The sequence below is a fragment of the Pelobates fuscus genome, chromosome 9 (assembly GCF_036172605.1).
Source record: "Pelobates fuscus isolate aPelFus1 chromosome 9, aPelFus1.pri, whole genome shotgun sequence".
NCBI classification, from domain to species: Eukaryota; Metazoa; Chordata; class Amphibia; order Anura; family Pelobatidae; genus Pelobates; species Pelobates fuscus.
Window position 1 is genome coordinate 61,467,791 of NC_086325.1, and position 15,011 is coordinate 61,482,801.

Consider the following 15,011-nt stretch of genomic DNA (forward strand, 5'->3'; position numbering starts at 1 on the left):
ACGCATAAAATATCTTGGGGTAAAAATGGCACCAGAAGTGAAAGACATCTTCCTTCTCAACTATACACCACTGTTACAAAACCTGACGAAGAACCTGGCGAGGTGGAATAAACCCCACTTCTCCTGGTTAGGTAGAATAAACATAATCAAAGTGAATGTCCTACCGAGATTGTTGTATTTATTCACCAGGATACTTGACTGGTGTCGCCCTATGAGTACGCAACATTGGAAGTACCTTGAACAAAAAGAGGTACAACTTCCACTATCCTCCTTACCCTGGCAGACAATATCCCTGTCCCACATATGCCCACAGTACCACCCAACCATTAGTCCCCTGCTGAGATTATGGAGATCACACGTCTTAAAATATAATTTGATGGGGAAACCATAATTTATGACTCTTACACAACCCGACTTTCCCCCTAGGGCTTAAAGGACTCCGCTATCTCGTCTGACTTACATATCGCTATTGGAGGTTTTGAGGGTGGGGAGGGATGAAACCATTGGCAGAATGTTGCCCAAGCGATCAACCATTCCTTCCTAGATGAGTTTGAACACCATAGAATATCTAAATTTGTCACAAAACTAAAGGGGTTGAGCGTACACACACAATGTACGGTCTTTGAGGACTGGTGCTTGGGCACACAAAGCGCACACCAAGATCACTTTCTCTGATATACAATGCCCTTTTACCCTCACCAACAGACTGGAAAAAAATGTTTCAGTCGGCATATAAAAATGCACTCAACGTACCTATGATTAAGACAAGATGGTACCGTACTCCCGTAAGTTTACACCACATCTATCCGGGGGTGTCTGACACCTGCTGGAGATACGGGAATGCAAAGGGCACATACAGCCATATATGATGGGAGTGCCCAGTCCTGAAGGCATACTGGAAAACAATTCTTAGTCTGATAGCAACACTAGCTCAGATACCCAAACCACGCTCCTTTGAGGAGATCTTCTTTTATTTGTCACCTAAACCCTCTAAGAAATACCACAAATCCCTGGAATACTACCTACTAATAGCTGCAAAAGCTGCATACTCAAGTATTGGAAGCAGCAGTCACCACCACCTGTAGAGGAATGGTACACTAGGGTAGAACAAATTCGACAAATGGAGGAAATGACCTATTCTCTATTGGGTCACATGGTATATGGGGGACATGGATAACACATATGAACATGGGTGGGGGACTAGCAGCCACTGTGGATGCATTACAGACTTCTAGGGGCTAGGCACTCTCCAGGTGCTGACAACCTACAGACATTGAAAGCTTTCTATAATACTAGAGCATGCAAGCATACACAAGACCCCCACAGACTGGCCACTGTGCTGGACATCACTAATAAATACCTCAAACCATAGGGGGACGAAACCTTGAATCCCACGGGAGATAGATGCGCACTCACACAAACACTATAGCCAAGTTCATCTTATTAGTTAAGTTCTCACTAGTTTACTACCCTTATCTCTTTTCTTTTTTATATTGCCTGCACCCTTTGGTTTGAGGTGCTTCCAATTCACCTGCATTTACTCAAGATACCACACAATAGAAAAAAGAAAAATGGCGCTCACACTGACCAACAACATAGTGAGAATACAAACACATCAGTACGCACCTTTGTATGAGGAATTGCTGAACCCATCACTATTCTAAAGCTTGACAATAGGTTGTAGACAGCAGCTACAGGCATATCATCTTGAATAGACATGTTAAACTACAACCTGATGATGCAATTATGATGTGATGCGATATGTAACAAATCACAATGTATGATACCGGACAATGTTGTTCCCTGTCTGGCTCTCCGCAGCCACCTTGTACCATGTACCATAAGCAAACTGAGTGTCTCTTTGTATACTGTGCGATCATTTACTACCATGTACAAGTATCTTTGTATTTTCTGGAAAAAATACATAAATAAAAAAACTTGTAGGGTCTCACCATCCAATGAAGGAAAATAAAATTGTCTTATCTAAAAAAAAATAAAAAATGAGGGTGATGAAAGCTCACAAGACCCTGCTCTGTTTTGGGTGACAGTGTATTTATTGTGCTTCAACTGCCCTGCACACTTTTGTTTATTCCTGCTATTCACCCTCTTCTACTTGTTTATATGTTCAACTGACATTTCAAGAGAAAAGGATAGAGAGGGAGCAGCATGCCAAAGTCTTGCATTATCAATTTTTCTCCTCCAGTTGGGAAATGTTTTATCTCTTGGTATCTCACCATCCAGAATTAAACTAATTTGTCATGTAAGACAACAATTTAGTTTTTTTATGCAACTTCTGCCTACTCCTATGAACAGCCAATTTACATATGTTCATATTTTTTACCCTGCCACAGCCACTAATGACCTGCAACAAATGGTTTTTGTGTGTGTTGTGGTGGGACCTGTAAGGTAGGTGCTTAGATGCATGAGATGTGTAAAAGCTGCTCTACATTGCTCAAAAAAAACAAAGGGATTTCTCCACATATTTTTTTCCACATAACAGAGAGAAGATTTCCAGATGTATGAGAAGTATTGCCAGAATAAACCACGTTCGGATTCTCTCTGGAGACAGTTTTCAGACAGTGCTTTTTTTCAGGTATGTCTGACATTAAATAGATTACAACTTCCCAGATCTATTGTTTGTCTCTATAATTTAGCTTTAGTTTTACTTTAATGAATATGGTCATCCTGGTCAATAACTGAATATTCTGAATGTACCAAGTATGACCAGACGTGAAATATTTGATTATAACCACACTGTAAAATCATTACGTATTTTTCTGAATCCCCCTCCTACCCCCCAAAAAAAAAATCAAAAAGCAGAAAGAAACATGTAATGCTTTGTCCCTCAGAATCATGGAGTAGTCATTTTTCTACTTATACCTACATAAGACCATTTGCTAAATGTGACATCTTCAGTAGCATACTCATACTGTACAAGAGGGAAGAGTCATACCAAACAAAACAGTTTGAAATCTATCTACTGACTAATATATTTATTCCCTGCACAATCCTCATATTTTGGTCAAATATGAGGATTATTCACTAAATTCTGAATTTTTGTTTGCACTTATCACAAAGGTCAAAACTGAGGAGATATAACATTGAGGGAGATCGACAATCTTGGGAGAAGTCTGCTTCTCACTGAGCAGAGTTTAGTGGGGACAGGTTATAGAGTGGGAGGAGATAAGACAGATGGGGAACAGGCACATAGCTAGGTGGCGGGGGGGAAGGGAAGAGGAAAGGGCTAGCTAGTCCTGATTTTGTGCAACCTAGCAGATTTGCCCATTTGAGTGAAGATGTTGGGAACATTAGCTCAGGAGTAGCTGTATTAGAGGAAGCTGTTACTTCTAACAGCCGAGGGAACAGCCCCTCTAGTACGCTTGGGATGAAAATGTAAGGAAGGCTAGACAGGTTGTGGTGGTAGGGGACTCTATCATTAGGAGAGTAGATAGGGCAATCTGCTGCTCTGATCGGCTCAATCGGACAGTTTGCTGTCTCCCGAGTGCTCGGGTACGGCATGTTGCGGATAGAGTGGATGGATTATTGGGAGGGGCTGGGAATGACCCAGCGCTCATGGTCCATGTTGGTACCAATGACAAAGTAAGAGGAAGATGGAAGGCACTAAAGAATGATTTAGATAGCAAACTTAGGTAAAGGACCTCCAAGGTGATATTCTCGAAGATATTACCTGTGCCACGGGCTACAGTGGAACGGCAGTGGGAAATTATAGAGGTCAATGCATGGCTGAAGTCTTGGTGCAGGAAGGAGGGTTTTGGGTTTTTAGAGCACTGGGCTGACTTTGCGCTTGGGTACCTTTATAGCAGTGATGGGTTGCACCTAAACGGGAGAGGGTCTGCAGTGCTGGGGGATAGGTTGGAGGAAATTTTAAACTAGTAGTGGGGGGGGAGGGAGGGTCATTAGAATCTACAACATGGAGATAGGACAGAAAGGAGATGGGCTTTAGCTCAGTACAAGGGGGGGTGGAGACGGGGGAGGGGCAAGCTCAGAACAGAGACGGTATGTAATATTGATAACAATTCACAAAAAGTACAATGGATTCATTATAATATTAAATGTATGCAAGGAGCCTAAATAACAAAATGGGGGAACTAGAGGCAATAGCATACACTAAACAATATGACATAATAGGTGTCACGAAGGCACCCTACTCCAAGAGTGTGCGTGACGTAGTTGTGGTGGTGAAAGGGTTAAAGTACACTATTTGTCTGCACTAGACCGGAAATAATGACAAAATCCCCCTTTTTACACCACCCACACTTAAACATAAAAATATAACTATTACTATCTTAACGCTGCCACCACCAAGACAATTTATAACTTGGGTGCCTTGGTCCCCCAGGTAAATAAACAATAAAACCCACCAAATATTACTTAGCACAATATCTATGTAATTACAAAAATACTAACAAGTCTCTTCAGGTAACGTGATTCTTAACCAGACAAAGGTAGAACTTAATAAATGAATGTTTATTATGAGCAAAAATAGTCACAGTGCATATAACAATATATAATAAACAAATTATTTACACCAACAACAGATAAAAACAAAAAGGATAAAATAACAGAAGTCCTAATTACTCACTTAGGTTTTTCAAAGTACAACTTCTGTCCAGGGGGTCTCTGGCAAGGAAGGATGATGGTGACTCACTCAAAATTAGATCTTGGCCCCAAGCAAGTACACACCACCCTTCAGGATCACAGGAGATATACCCTGTGGAATTATCACACCCCACCCAGGGGCGTACCTATAGTGATTCCAAGTGACCACCTCCTTTGTTCCAGAAACAGCAAGCCAAATATAAACTTTTTGGTTTTATCTCCTCTACTGTACCTGCCACAGAAATAATAATTGCCTCTATGAATTTGTTATTGTTTTCCCATTCCATAGACATGTTGCACGCCCCATCTGCGATCCAATAGGACAGACATCACAATTCCTGCCACACGGTTTAAGTTGTGCAACTCATGTTTAGGCTTATTAAAAGATTGGGCTTGTCCCATTCCAAATATAATAAAAAATAGGCTTTATTATTATTCTGTGGGGTAAATATGAATGTTTTTGTCCTTCCTTTGGGTATGATACTGGAGCAAAGCTAAAATGGCATGTACATTTCAAAGAGTTTTACTCAGCACTTAATTGGTACAGGCCAAATGGATGAAGAGACATTCAGACTTTTCCCAGGTGTAGAACCTCACACCTTGCAGAGCCTTGATTACTTCACATCCATGTAAGTAAAACCCTTTCAACCTTGCTATGCCATCCACACTTCCCCTTCTGTCATCCAACCTCTGTGGGGGACCCAGCTTCAAAAGATGTAACCCCTGTTGACCTCAGCAATAGCATCCTTTTGTGCCATTTACTACACAAATGGCATTAAAGGATAATATTTCATAATGTAATACTAAATTATGCACCCTTGCCGTGACAATAGGCATAACTGAAACATGGTGGAATGAGACACATGACTGGGCAGTTAACTTAAATGGGTACACATTATTTTTGTAAGGAAAGAAAAAACAGGAAAGGTGGCGGGGTATGTTTGTATGTCAACCATGAGTTAAAGCCAACTCTTAAGCAAGTTGAATGTGATGAGGAAAATGTGGAAGCTTTATGGGTAAATACCTGCTTGGGGCAAAAGAAGGGAAATCAACTATTGGTTGGGATATGTTATAAACCACCTAATATTAATATTGATGAGGAACAACAGTTGTTTGAGCAAATTGAGAAAGTTGCAAATCTGGGTAACACATTAATTATTGGAGATTTTAATTACCCAGACATAAATTGGGACAGAGGGACTAGTAGTTCAGCAAAGGGAATTATTTTTTTTAATTTGGTAAATGACACCTTCATGTCACAACTTGCACAATCACCAACTAGAAAGGATGCTTGTCTGGACTTGGTTCTAACAAACAACGCTGATCTTTTAACCAACATTCAAGTAGGGGTGAGCACTTGGGAATTAGTGTTTACAATATAGTGTTCTTTGAAATAAACTCAAAAAAACAAAAGCACGTGGGGTATACTAAAACATATAATTTTAAAAAGGCCAATTCATATAAGTTAAGGGCAGCTTTACAATATATTGACTGGCATAAATTATTTAGTGAAAAGAACACTGAGGATAAATGGAACATCTTCCAACAAACATTAGAAAGGTACATTTCTCAGTATGTACCATTGGGTAATAAATATAAAATAAACAATTTGAAACCATGTGGCTTAGTGGAAAAGTGAATTGAGAAATTAAAAATAAGAAAAGGGTATTCAAAGCCTTTAAATCTGACAAATCAGAGGCATCCTATAATAGATTATAAGGAAGCCAATAATACATGCAAAAAGGCGATTAGATTAGCTAAACTTCAAAATGAAAACATGATAGCCAAAGAGCGTAAACTTACCCTAAAGCATTTTTTAAGTGCATAGATTCTTAAAAAACAAAAAACACTTAAAACTGAGATGGGGGTGTTAGTTAATGAAGACCAGGAAAAGGTAGACATTTTAAATAACTATTTATCCTCCGTATATATGAAGAAAGAACCCATGGCAATAGATGTGCAAATGATTGCTGCTGAAAACTTGCAGAAAAATGGTAATTGGCTAACTCAAGACAAGGTGCTGAAGCAACTAAAGAAAGTTAATATAAACAAAGCTCCAGGGACTGACAGTACTCTAATCTTTCAAGATTATTTTCTTTCAGGAAGTGTTCCGGAGGATTGGAGGAAGGCAGATGTAGTTCCTATATTCAAAAATTATTCAGAATCCTTGCCTGGAAATTCTAGACATGTGAGCTTAACTTCTGTGGCTGGAAAAGTATATGCAATGTTATTAAGGGATAATGTTCAAGAATTCCTTGAGAAGAATGTGGTTATCAGAAAATATCAGCATGGTTTTATGAAGCACAGGTCATGTCAAACTAACTTGATAGACTGGAAGAAAGAAGATTAATAATAAGGATGTGGAATTCTCTGCCTAAAGAAGTGGTTTTATCAGAGTCCATACAGATGTTCAAACAGCAACTAGATGCATATTTGCAAAAACAGAATATTCAAGAATATAATTTTTCAATGTAGGGTAATGGCTTTTTGATCCAAGGATTAATCTGACTGCCATTCTGGGGTCAAGGAGGATTTTTTTTTTCCTAGTTTGTTGCAAAATTGGAAGTGCGTCAAACTCAGATTTATCCTTAAATCAAGAAGCTATTACCCCACACATTAAAAATTATATCCCTGAATATTATATTTTTGTAAGTATGCATCCAGCTGCTGTTTAAACCTCTGAACAGACTCTGATAAAATAATTCCACATCCTTATTGTTCTTACTGTAATAAAATCTTTCCTTTACCTTTCTTTCAATCTAAGCGTGTGACCTTGTGTCCTATGTATAGTCCTGTTTATGAAAAGATTTCTAGACAATGGTTTGTATTGGCCCCGAATCTATTTGTATAATGCTGTCATATCCCCTCTGAGGCACCATTTTCCTAAATTAAAGAGGTTTAAATGTGTTAAAGGGACACTATAGTCGCCTGAACAACTTTGGGTTAATGAAGCCGTTTTGGTGTATAGCACATGCCCCTGCAGCCTCACTGTTCAACCCTCTGCCATTTAGGAGTTAAATCCCTTTGTTTATGAACCCTAGTCACACCTCCCTGCATGTGACTTGCACAGCCTTCCATAAACAATTCCTGTAAAGAGAGCCCTATTTAGGCTTTCTTTATTGCAAGTTCTGTTTAATTAAGATTTTCCTATCCCCTGCTATGTTAATAGCTTGCTAGACCCTGCAAGAGCCTCCTGTATGTGATTAAAGTTTAATTTAGAGATTGAGATACAGTTATAAATAAACAGAAACAAAGTGATTTAACTCCTAAATGACAGTGAATTAAGCAGTGAAATTGCAGGGGAATGATCTATACACTAAAACTGCTTTATTTAGCTAAAGTAATTTAGGTGACTATAGTGTTCCTTTAACCTTTCTTTATAACTAAAATGTTCAATTCTTTTTATTATTTTTGTAGCCTGGCTCAGCACTTTTTCTAGTGCCTTAGTACCCTTTTTAGAACAGGTACCCAAACGTTCCCAGCCCCAGAAGTTAAGCTCACAGGTCTATAATTTGCAGGCAAGGATTTTGAATCCTTTTGAATATAGGAACAACATCTGCCTTCCTCTAATCCTCCAGTACAATTTCTGAAAGAAAGGAATCTTGAAAGATTTAAAAAAAGAGGTTCACTTATTTCCACACTGAGCTCCTTAAGTACTCATGGGTGAATACCATCAAGCCCCGGAGCTTTGCTTATAGTAACAAAACAAATCAACATAATATGTAATAATTGTATGTTTGCTATTGTAAATACACAACCCTTCATTGTTTTATGTTAGAAGAAACGAACTGGTAACTTTTAAATTCAGGTGTAAGTTTCATCTTTATTATGATTTGTCACTAGTTCTTTGGAAAGTTCTCTCTGTACCTGGACAATATGCCCCTCCAATTGGCTCCATTACTACTAACCTCTAATTACAACCACCTAAAATTTGGATCACACATTACATAATGGAAATGGGATAAGCAACCTTCTTATGGGAGGCTCTGTATGTATATAATAACATTGGATTCACTAAGTGAACTCAGCAGGATCAAGAAACTAGAATAAAATAAACTTAATATTAAATAAAGAACATACACATCTACTCTCTTATGTTTGTGTATTCTACAGGAATGCCAAAGAAAATTGGATCACAAACTAGCGTTGGATTCATATCTACTAAAACCAGTGCAGCGTCTTACTAAATACCAGCTACTGTTAAAGGTAATCTTGAAATCATATACCTGTTAAACCAGCCAATAAAATAGCTATAGAGAATTCTGAGGGAATCCGAACAAATGTATGTGTCTGTAAATTTGTATGTGTGTGTTTATCTCTGTGTATCTTTGTCTAAGTGTCCTATTACCCATCAATTGCAATGGCATAAAACAGATAATGGATGGCTTTACAGTTACTGTAGAACAAAGCATAAAGGGACATTCCTAATAGTGTGTGAATAGTGTGTCCCCTTTTTTTCTAATTTTACTAAAATTGCCGATTTTAATAGAATTTGGAACTTTTATTATGTGTTCCTTGCTGTCAATTAGACAACAAGTCCTTTAAATTCCCGGTTTGGTTAGCTCACTGCAGTTAAACTTGGAAGGCAGCAATTCCTTTGCACTTCTCATGTAACTGCATTATTATTCTATGATTGGACAACCACAGAACGTCTGGGTGGGGTTAGAAGGGGAGGGTTTGCAGATGCTGCAGACAAGAGAACAGCAGCTTCTGCAAATTGTTTTTAGTTATTCCAACTATGTAAAAACGCGTTGTTTTTCATAATAATGCCATCTCAGAGTTTCTTGAGACATGCATAAACTACACAACCATTGTATTCATGGATGTTAATTCAGTGAAACACTGATTGTTGTGAACTTAAAACTCAAAAGCAAATTACAGGCTAAAATACACAAGTGGCGACTAAAGCTGAGCTAAAGTATTTTTTTTTTTAATTTACAAGCGATGCCTACGTTTTGATATTTAGTCTTCCATTGACTACAGTTTAATGTTTAGCAAATAAAGCCTGTGGTTTCTGACATTTTCATGATACACACATTTAAAAACTGTATGCCTAATTACATTGCCTGACCATTGCTGTCTCCACCTCTTGGGGTTCTTTAGACATAGGCCTGTGAGAAATGTATTTCCTCTTTACATGTCCAAATTAAGCCAATCATAATTATTTTTGCTGCATTTTTATGTTATGCCCTTCGGGACCTGTCCCTTTTTTTCCTTCAAGCAAATTAGCTTAGAACCACAATGCCTGATGGGTTCCTGATTTTAAAAGGTCGAGGGGTTGCTGTAATCCACAATTACTGTCACGGCACATTTTTTAGTAACTACTTTTGTGTTCTGTGTCATTGCAATACGATTTAAGATCTGACTAGCAATATTTAAGCTAATATAGAAATTAGAATTCCAACTAGACTGGGCTGGATAATGTTGTCCATGCCATCTATTTCTATCTCACAAGTCAATACATTTTGCATAGTATGGGGGGAGGGGGGGGGAATTGTTAGATTATGTCAGTCCAAAATCAGACCGCTTTTGTTTTGCTTGTGGCCTCGTTATATTATAAAAAAGTCTAATTTTCACAGGAATTACTGAAGTACAGCATCAACTCCGAAGGAATCGAGGAATTGCAAGAAGCCTTGGTATCTATGTTAGACTTATTAAAATCAGTGAATGACTCAATGCATCAGATTTCTATAACAGGTTACAATGTAAGTATAGTTATCAATAATTCATTCATGATTCCTTGAACATCTAAATATTTAATTACAGAAATAAAGGACATTTCAGCAGATTGTCATGTTATATCTAATGCATGGACACAACTTATGTTGATTCAAAAATGCAATTCTATGCCAATAGCATTTCATCTCCAACAAACATTCACTGCTTTTATGATATGAAACATTTATTATACTGTACATTACCAATGTTTCAATTCTCTACTACTTATCAATGATTAATTTTATTCGCAAGAGTATTCGGTGTTGCTTTAGAAGCCCGTGTAGAAACTACATTAACTAGATTTCCAACTGTATACTGCTTCAAGCTAAGGTGCAGTCTGCAGCGTTTGTGGGGTACATCTGTTTCGCTTAGGGTATCATTTTTATAGATTTGAATTTATGATGCATTAATTACTTCTTCCAGTTACTATGAGAAAGTGCCATCTGTTTTGGGAGGTATGGAATATTTATGTTGTATAATAACCAATGTGGAATTTAAAAATAATGAAGCAGGGGGGCGTGGCCTGACTGGGAAGCAGTGCAGTCGCATGAAACGAGAGCTCCCAGGCCTCAGGCAAATTACTTGCTAAAATCGGGGGCAAACTCGACAAACCTGACCCCCCACTCACCACTTCTTACTCTGTGAACAATGGCGAACAAGGGGATACCACACATGCCCGGAAAAAACGCAGGAATGACCGAGCTGAGGCCTGGGGCCTATACTAAGCAGGGCAACGGAGAGGCGGCCGCTCTCCAAACCCATAACCGCAAGCAGCACCCGCAGCAAATGACTACCCCCCCCCTTCGGACCGGTGGGGGTTATCCCGGTCCCAAACGCCTCGACTGGCAAGACCCAGAGGACACTACCAGCACCAAACTTGCAAGCAGTCCACGATACCAAAATGGCGGACAAGCAACCTCGTGGACAAACTGGGCCTCCACTACGGAGCCCCAACACACTCGACTCCCTTGATACCCGCCTAGACAAGCTGTTTGAGGCCTTCTGGGCTAAGATTGCGGCCCGACATAAAGCAAAGCGACTCCAGCTATTAGTGAGCGGGGGTGCAGGGGGCCAACATGGCGACTCGGACTGGAGTGGGACCAGGCTGCCCTCGGGCGAAGCCGTGCAACCACAGCCCAAGACACTCCACACCAGCCCATCTGGGCCCAGGGCCACCAGGGGATCAACCCCAGTGCATCGGCCACTCAGGCGGAGACCCATCCGCGGTAGGCGGCACACCACCAACCCCAGGATCTCCCGACCTACACCGAAAGGGAAGGACTCTGCCTTCAATAGCCCCCGAGTCCGCGGCCACAAGGTGCCGGCCCTGCAACGGGCCCGGAGTGGGAGGGCACCACTGATTAGCTCCCTTCCGACCGCCAAACTCTACGCTACCCCACGCAAGCTCCAGAGGGCACGGCAACACGCATCTGTGGCAAAAGCTCTACCAGCGCGCAAGACACTGAGCCCAGCGAAGCCATCGGCATTACAGAGGGGAAAACTGCCAAGATACAGACCCCAGCCCTACATCGAACTCTACATGCCATGGAGAGCCGGATCCCTGACTACAGACTAGCACAACCTCCTACCTGGGACTTACACTGGTAACAACCTACCCTCCCTAATCTGCGACTGGACGCACCAGGGCAGGAGAGCAGAGCAGCGGGAACCAGGCAAAAGACCGCTGAGCGGCATTGGTTGACTGTGACTGGCATTACCACACATTCTGTAAAGCAGAGCCTGTGTCTCCTTTCTTTTCTCCCTTTTTATTTTATCATTTGCTTTTTAATTCCTTCTCCACCTCTGCTGATTTTACTGCAGATACGCAGGGACCCCTATACACCCATGATAGCAAGCATACAGTAAGGTACAATGGGGACCCATGCTGGCATGCTCCACGTTCATGACTGCACCCAGCAGCTCTCTAGCTCTGCTGTTATTTTAATTTTAATTTTATGTGTGTTAGTTCAAGGGCCCATCCAACATGAGACCTAACCGGACTTAAGCTAGCTAGCAACACATAATGATAAATATAGTCAGCACCAGGCTAACTCAGCGGGTTCTAGTTTCTTTTGTTCTAATGTTATATGCTCATTCAATTTAGACCTGCCTAAACTACCTGTCATGACCGACATTTACTTAACTTGCAAACTAATGTAACAATAGTATATCATTTTCTTCTGGGTCTTCACCCTCAGTCCGCAACCTGCGAGTAAAACTTGCTAATCTTTTTCCTCATTTATCGGTGTACCACAAGATTGCAAATCACATTATAAGCATAACTGTACCTTATCCTGTTACTCGAAGTTCAATGCATAATTAACCTAGCATGTCATAGTATACTAAAACAAAAATGTGCAAGATATATATAAGCCATGTTGATGTGACGTAGAGCTTGTTACAGCTATTGTGGCTATGCAAGCACTGTTGTAACCCATATGCACAACAAAAATAAAAAATTCAAAGTTGGTAATTAAAAAAAACAAAAAACAAAAATAATGAAGCATTTGAGACCGTGGGACAATTTTCTTTGAATTATCTTGTTAAAGTTTAGATAAGATAACATTTTAAGAGATATTGAGCAAAAACAAACTGTAAAGTCCTATTTTAAAGCACATTATTTGTAACCCTGGAATGACCAATACAATTCTTTGTATGTGTGTGCAAACCAAAACAAATACCTTGTCCATAGTCTTTAGGGGACACTGTAAGCACCGTAATCACATTGTAAATGTGACAGTAGTCACCAGGCACATGGGAAAGAGACAACATTATTTTAAATAGTTTGACAATTAACCGGGTTTTCAAGACGCCAGCAGTTCTTTCAGTCTTTTGTGTTATCGTTAAGTCAGAAGTTGACATTCTGCTAGCAATACCATTTTTTTTTTAAATTCTTTATTTTTGAGTGCATGGTTAGACAAGACAGCTCGCTCTGCCACAATAGCTTTCATGAGCATAGATATATCACATTAATGTTACATTTATGGCATTTGAACAGTGCACAATTTTTATATTTGCATAAACAAAACATAGTATACTATCAGTTACACATTACAATTAAATTTACTCGCTTAGTCTGCGTTTGTTATGGAGAACATGCATGCTAAATAAAATCAGTGCTTGTATAATAACGGTTGAAAAACATAAAGTAAGAGTACAAGTAATTCCACTTAGCTACGCTGGCATCTTAAGGTAAGTAGAATGTAGAGTGTAATACTTCTAATGTGTCTCCAAGTCAGGTCGACAGTGTGAAAAAGACATATATAATTACATCAAGCGTGGTTGAATGAGATACTTTCCCCTTTTGTTATGTAATAACAGGAACGGTAGTCGAGTAGGCTTCAGTTATATAAACAGGTTGTTGCGGGTAGAATGAGTCGTTGGCTTAAGTCAGTCACCCCCAAGCCCTCAGAAGCAGGAGCCCCCGTGTGTGTGCATGGACATGTCTGTTGCGTGAGAGTATAAAAGCGATTGTCGGTGATATGAGAAGTGCTAAAGAAAATAATAAAAATAAAGACAATAATAAGAACAGCAGCTCCCAATCGTTCAGTGACACCATCACAGTGAGGGATATCCGATCACCTTAGTGCATAGAGGATAGTTAGCGTCTCGGAGTGTCTCTGAGCCGGCCCATGACAGCTGTGGCGGTACATACTGCCTTGCGGCGGTGGCTGGGCATGGAAGAATCCTAAATGAAGGGCCGGTGTGCTGCCACATCGCGGGTATGTTCCGTGCGGTTGGGTCTTAAGAGATGTACAGTCCTTTTCATTCCGTTTGATCATTGTCCGCCAGTGCAAGTTCCGTGCCGTCCGTAGTCTTGGGGTATCGTTTTGAGGCACTGCTAGGTGGATGATGTTGCTTAATATGTTGGGGGGGGGTTCAGCGTTGCGCCCCAGGCTCCGGCCTTTTGGCTCGTTCGGTAAGTAGATAGCTCGGTGCATGGTGCCGGTTGCGGTGTTTGCTGTGCTGCCATTTACTTAGTATCGCCCCTCTTCGTCTCCCTTCGGCCTCTGACGGTAGTCATCTACTTGGGGACCCGCAATGCTCATTCGTCATCGGTTACCTTGTGAGTCTTGCTAGGTGCAGAGGGGGGGAACGGGACCAGGTCCGCACAGAGGCAGCGTGGCTGTTGGGCTCCGTTCGGCAGGATAGTGGAGCGGCGGCCGTCCACTCCACTCACCGCCAGGGCGGTCCCGCTTGAGGTAGCAGAGATCTCCCCCAAGGGGACTAAAACTTCAGGAGCAAGCCTCTCCCCGGTTCCGGTAGCCTTTTCCCATCGAGGGTCGCAGCTATGGGTGAGATAGATCATCAAAATCTTGGTTGTACAAGCTGAATGGGTTGTTAGTTGCCGGGGTTGATCTCCCCTGCGACCGCTCCGCTCGGCGGCCCGGCCCCGCAATACCAGTTTTATCCTTATCGGGGCAATTATTCAAAGACTTTGAGAAAATTCAAATGATATATTGATAATCTGAGCTTGCATATTTTTGTGTTTGTAAAAATGTTATTTCGTGCAAAACCTATAAAAATTCTAAAAACAAAACAAAAAACAACCCATGCATGATCATCCAAATCAAGTCATATGACTTATACAGATGCATAATCATATATATATATATATATATATATATATATGTAAAAGAAAAACTTATTATTTTTCAATGTTTACACTACCA

General features: G+C 40.5%; 1 protein-coding gene across 1 annotated transcript in view; it reads left to right on the forward strand.

Annotated features, from left to right (window-relative positions):
- The window catches only part of MCF2 (MCF.2 cell line derived transforming sequence), a 167,807-nt gene that overhangs the window by 128,760 nt on the left and 24,036 nt on the right, over nucleotides 1–15,011 (forward strand). The window contains exons 19-21 of the mRNA XM_063433524.1: nucleotides 2,501–2,593; nucleotides 8,734–8,826; nucleotides 10,200–10,325. Of these exons, the coding sequence (XP_063289594.1) occupies nucleotides 2,501–2,593; nucleotides 8,734–8,826; nucleotides 10,200–10,325 (312 nt within the window). The remainder of the gene's footprint in view (nucleotides 1–2,500; nucleotides 2,594–8,733; nucleotides 8,827–10,199; nucleotides 10,326–15,011) is intronic.